Source organism: Gracilinanus agilis, chromosome 3 (assembly GCF_016433145.1).
Source record: "Gracilinanus agilis isolate LMUSP501 chromosome 3, AgileGrace, whole genome shotgun sequence".
Lineage (NCBI taxonomy): Eukaryota > Metazoa > Chordata > Mammalia > Didelphimorphia > Didelphidae > Gracilinanus > Gracilinanus agilis.
The window spans coordinates 628,701,009-628,707,245 of record NC_058132.1 but is presented as its reverse complement, the minus strand read 5'-3'; the positions used below and the strand labels follow the sequence as shown (position 1 = coordinate 628,707,245).

Below are 6,237 nucleotides of genomic sequence, written 5' to 3'. Positions count from 1 at the left end.
ACTATGATACCAACAAAATATGACAAAAAGAAAAAAGGACAAATGTTGGAGGGACTATGGGAAGCAGGAATACTAGGGCACAAGTGGTGAAGCTGAGAATCAGTCTAGCCATTATGGAAAGCAATTTGGAAGAATGCCCAGAATGTTCTCAAACTGTGCATACCCTTTGACCCAGCTGTCCTGTCCTGTGACTAGGTTTATACCCTACCCCAGAGAAATCAAACAAAGGGGAAGAAGATCTCTGTACAAAAAGACTCATTGCAGCTCTCTTGATGGTAGGGAAAAAAAGGGAAACTAAGTGACTATCCTTCTTTTGGGAAATAGTTGAACATATTTTGGTCTAGGAATGTAATGGAACATCACTGTACCACAAGCAATGATGAAATGGCTAATTTCAGGGGCCACTGGGAAGAAGTTTATGAATAGATGGAAAGCAGTCAGCAGAACAACAATTTCTACAAAGATAACATTACAGAGAAAGGTAACTGTGAAAGATTTAAAACTCTGAACGATGCAATGATATACCCCAAGTCCAAAACAATGACAAAGTCACACATCTCTTTATAGAGGGGTAATGAACTTAAATTTAAAATGCAAAGAGTACTCATTTTCAGGTATGGGCTATGTAGGAATTTTTTTTTGCTAGACTATAAGAATGTATTGAGAGATTTACTGTTTTGAATTTGCTTAAAAGGATGAGGTAGTGAAAATGACAGATTAATGAAAAAAAAACCTGTTACTTTAAAGTGTTATGTCAGTCATTACTGCATCATTTGCATATGAAATGACAAATGGAGTAAAATTAATTTTAATTTAATTTTACATTCATTTTAACTTTCCAGATTTAACAAACACCTTTACATAAAGGTCTGCAAAAATTGATACTGGGATTTTAAAAAATCTTCATTTCAGAGGGTGCAGAACATAATTTTTTAATGTTTATGAAACATCCAAAAAACCTTAAATAATACATTAAAAGCATTTCAATATTTTTATATATTTCACTTTCTTACAACTGTACATCCTTTGAACTAGTAGAGCAATACATCTGAACCTATTCTTTCAGTTATATAACTGGTATATTAGGGTCCTGAGCTTCACATTTTTCAGTTCTAAGAGACTCTTTTGTAAACAAGTACTTATGAAATAATATATACTTAGCAGAATGGAATAAACTTTCAAGTCAATGGTGGTTATTTGCACAATAAAAAAAAATGTTTCCAAGCACTCAAATGATAAAATACATTTAAGTGCTTTGGAGCAGTTTTTTTTTTAAATTTTAAACCCTTAACTTCTGTGTATTGACTTATAGGTGGAAGATTGGTAAGGGTAGGCAGTGGGGGTCAAGTGACTTGCCCAGGGTCACACAGCTTGGAAGTGTCTGAGGCCGGATTTGAACCTAGTTTGGAGCAGTTTTGAACAAACTATTCACTTGGTGTGCTCTAGGGAATTAAAACCTAGAGTTAGGCAATTCAAAGTGCTTAATTTAAACAATAAACATTAGCATACTCACTGGTTTTGTGAGTTATGTCAGAATACTGACTTAAAAAAAATTTTTTTAAACCCTTAACTTCTGTGTATTGGCTCCTAGGTGGATGAGTGGTAAGGGTGGGCAATGGGGGTCAAGTAACTTGCCCAGGGTCACACAGCTGGGAAGTGTCTGAGGCCGGATTTGAACCTAGGACCTCCTGTCTCTAGGCCTGACTCTCAATCCACTGAGCTACCCAGCTGCCCCCCAGAATAGTGACTTTTAAATGAGAATTCCTTTATGAAGATACTAACAGTGATTATTGTAAAACAAATCTTCACTAAAAAAATGTTATATGGATACACACACTTAAGTTATAGACCATAGCTATTAGATGAAAAAGAATTGTTTTAAAATTAGATGTCCATTATGTTTTAGAAACCAAAGTTGACTCAAAATGTTTTCGACATGTATATAATAAAATTTAACATTATTTTGGCCTTTCTGTGGTGAGGTGGGTGATAACATATTCGTTGTTTACTTCTTGTGTGAGCCTCTCCACTGTGCACTCTATTTTCAGATGACTATGTAGATTGGCTGATATCAGCTCAGGATGGGTATGCTCAGTCTTGCTTTGTCTGACTCCCTCCTCCTCCTCTACCCTCAGATGCTCATATATAAATAGTGCATTGTTAGGTGGTTGGACTGTATTATCTTTTGCTATGGGATTGCCATAGCAGCAGTCAATCAGCCAATTACCATCCTCCTCCACAATACTTCTATATACTGTCACCCCTCTGACTAAAGTAATTTAAAATTTTTACTATTCTCTCTCCTCACTGCAATGCAACTACTTAGGTCACATTTTAAGGACACTCAACCCTTTAGAAAAATCTGAAAATGCTACAAGAATAGTTTAGGTGTGCCTTGACTAAAAACACCCAACTATTAAATATTTCCAAAGGACAGGCTTGTTACATTTGGAGCTAGAAGGAACCTTTACAAGGTCCATCCAGATCATATTCCTTACTTTGCAAAGAGATTAAAAACCTTGTTTGGGGTCTCAAAAGGATATAGGTAGTAATAAGTAGCTGGGTCATGACACTAACACAGGTTCTTTGCCTTTAATTCAGACCCTTTCCACCGTATTGCAGAAAAGCAACTCTCCACTATGGCAGTCTGTTTACAGGAAAACCTGATAAACTCTTGATGTATAAAATGAAAGCAATACATTAAAAAAAACCCAGAATAGTTAATTAAAAAGTTTTTTTTTATTAGATCACTCAAATCCTTTAGTTTTCTAATCTTTTTTGGATTGTTGAAATGAAGTTCAAGACCACTAATTTCTAAAAATAGGAAAGTAAATAGTCGTTTTCTTCTTTGAATTTGTTGAGATAAATATTTTTCTTTACATTTTTTTTCAAGCACTCACAAACACTTTACATTTAATATTCAGAGGCAAGATAGTAACTTCCATTTGGAGAATTCTCTAGCTGAAAAATGCCTTACATTTCAAATTTCTTCAGGCTGACTATCAGGTTCCAAAAAACATCTTCAAATGTAAACAAATTTGATTAAGCTACCAGCAGTATCTACTTTAATGCATTCAAATGAGAGATTTTAAAATTTTAATCTCAATTAAAATAATGATCATATGCAAAGTTTTCTAAAAGAGACAAACATTCACAAGACAGAAATCAGATTACTTTAATATTTATTATCTCACAGCTCAAGTAATTAAACAATTTAATAGAACCCTTAATCATTTATCAAATAGTGTTATGAGTTTGTAATTTTCTCCTCAAAGGTCTAAGAAGTAAATAAAACACTTTTTTCTTATGGCTATTCATTCAATATAAATCACCAATAAAGCAATATAATATGGTAAAAATAAAAGTGTGATCTAGAAATACTTATGTGCTCATAACTCAATGACTATAAAATTTTGGGTATAGTTTTCACTAAAGAATCAACATACAGCCTCATAAGACAATTAAAATTCAGTTTCTCAGAGAAAGAGAATTCTGATTTTTGGCTGCCTTGGTTACTTACTGGTAGTTAGCCATAAAATTTCTTTCTTTCTTTTTTTTTTTTTTTTAAAGAAAGCCCAAATCCTAGCTAACTGAAAAGAATGTTGCATAAATTATTTATATCGGGGGTGGAGGGGGGGAGGTACTATTAGTACCAAACCATTCCTGTACATGGATTAGATTTAAATACTCTTTTATTCATGAATAACTTTTAATGATTAACTATAAACATGCAAAAGCCCTCTTGTCTGAAAAGAACTCACTCTCCTGATGTCCTTTTATCTAAGACTTTAATAAGATCAGGAAAGTCATTCACATTGAAGCTATTCTTTCTAATATGGCATCTCTAAGCAGTATCTACAATTCACACCAAAGAAAGAAAAAAATGTTATCTGTAACGCACTGTTCTTACTTGTAGAGTTCTAAAACGAAAGGGGACCAAATGTTTGCACCCATACTTCAGCAAGTGTCCAACTCATTCTTTTAATCAAGCAAAGACAAGTGAAGTGATGCCATCTTTGGAGTGCTCTATTCCTTACATGACACACTCAGGTCCTCAGACCCCAGCACTCAATGAAGCCCTGGACTTTCATTTGCCTATTCTCTGGACAACCCAGTCCTGTTGGCACAGAGGGCATCGATTGTTCTGTTTCACCCACAGGGACATGCAGCAATTATGGAAGGAATGGTTGCACTCTCCCCAGACCACTGAAAGAAAAACAAAAATATACTTAACACATATTTCAACTTGAATTACTGAACTCAAAATCAAAGCCAATGATACTGTATACGACTTGAAATTATTTACTATGATTTGAAAATTAAATAAGCATTTTATAATTTCCCTCAAAATGTTAAGAAAAAAGGAAAGGATTAAAATGATATTAGGAGTCATGTGGAAACCTCCAGTAGATTATAATTTATCTATGTAGATAGATTATAACCTAAAACAAATTTGTGCCTAAATCTTGGCACAAATGTCTAATGCCATAGTTAGATTATTGGTGTCCAAAATATGCTAAATATGCATAGGCAAGTGATGCTTTAAAAAAGATATAGCCTATGTATATTGGGAGTACCTATCATTTTACTTAATATATAGTAATATTGTATTAGCCAATGCTTAATTTTAATTATATTGCTTACAAACCTTTCAGTTTTTAGAAATTACGATTATAGAAAACATCTTTTAAAATGGGGTTCTCTATGCATATTGAAAAATACTTTAAGAGCTGGCCCTATTGAAAAAGGATGAACTCCCCCCCCCACCAAGAAAAATTAAATGTAAATATAGTTTTAAAGTCAATATATAATTGTCAAGATTGGAGCTTTGATCTTTTAGGGAAGAGCAACCTGTTAAAGCATTAGTTTCTCTGACTAACCTCAGGCCTTTTTCTTATGCCTTTGAATTTTGGAAATGTTTTAGATTATAATCTGCTGGAAGTTTCTATATGACTCCTATTATTATTTTTTTAATCCTTTCCTTTTTTGGTGCTGTGTCTAATAACTGAAGGATGATCTTAGTGATTTACCCCTAGTAGAGTATGCACTTTCCAATAGTGATGAGCTATGCCAGTCATCCAAATTCTCATTCATTTTGTGTGTGTGTATGTGTGTTTATGTGTGAAAATGGCATTTATTAATTCAATAAAAATGTAGTCAACATCTACAATATGCAAAGTATATTGCCAGGTCCTAGGCTCTCGGGATGTTTTCAGTATCAGCTTACTTATTTACATATTTTTGTTTAGGGGGAAGTATATTTTAGTATGGTTCTTCCTTTCACTACAGTAATATAAAGGACAAAGAGGGAAAGTTGAAAAGGATGGAGATAATCGGGGAAGACTTTCTGGAGGAGCCAGAATTGGAGTTGCAATTTAAAGGACAATACTAAACAGAGGGGATATGAAGGGCATTCATTCAACAAACATTAACTAAAGGCTGAATAAATATCATAAATGGAATAAGGAGAAACATGCCAAAAGCAATATTGTATTGGTAGGAAAGCTGTTCCTCGAGCAGTGAGTAAATTCAGTATGATAGGGGCACATAAAGAATATCTAGTTTTATCTCTTTTAGGCTAAGATCAAATGAATTATATATGCGCAAATACCACTAAAACAAAATATGATCAAATAATGAAACCATGATTCTTAAAAAATATAATTAAAAGTTAGTTAAAATCCTAACATAAAGTTAAGTGTTTTGATAATTTTCTTTTTTGCAACTTTCTTGGTAGAAGACATAGCTAGTTTATATTTATACTATGAAAATGAATTTTTAATCCTGCTACTCTCTTAGCAGAATTCCTGTTTTAAGAAGAGCACTTAGACTGACCAATCAGGCCTGAACCTTCCAGGACCAATGTTTTTCCTCTTGCCTGCTTTCTTCCATTGCTTAAGTCAAGATTCTTTGTTTCTGAACTTAGTTCAGAATTCAGGTGACCTATAATGGGTTAAGTAAAAAATCCTGTGTCTCAAAGAATTTTGCTAATCTCAAGGATTTTGTGGAAAATTTTTGTTGGCCCTGTTTTGTTTAGCCACCAAAACTATCCTTCAAGGATGTCTGGTTTGCTGTCAAAGTCTGGGCCACTATCTTGCACCTGAACTCCAAACAATCATCAAACTTCTAACCAATCATGTTGGTCCAATCATTTTGTACTTAATCCCACAGTGTCATTTACCCTCCTTTGAGTGCGCTCTCTCTCTCTCTCTCTCTCTCTCTCTCTCTCTCTCTCTC

General features: G+C 33.8%; 1 protein-coding gene across 3 annotated transcripts in view; it reads right to left on the bottom strand.

Moving 5' to 3' along the window:
* Positions 1–2,720: 2,720 nt before the first annotated feature.
* RNF7 (ring finger protein 7) overlaps positions 2,721–6,237 on the bottom strand; it is a 10,937-nt gene continuing 7,420 nt past the window's right edge. For all 3 annotated transcript variants that reach the window (XM_044667603.1, XM_044667604.1, XM_044667606.1), the window contains one exon: positions 2,721–4,206. In XM_044667603.1, coding sequence (XP_044523538.1) covers positions 4,088–4,206 — 119 coding nt within the window. In that variant the 3' untranslated portion in view covers positions 2,721–4,087. The remainder of the gene's footprint in view (positions 4,207–6,237) is intronic.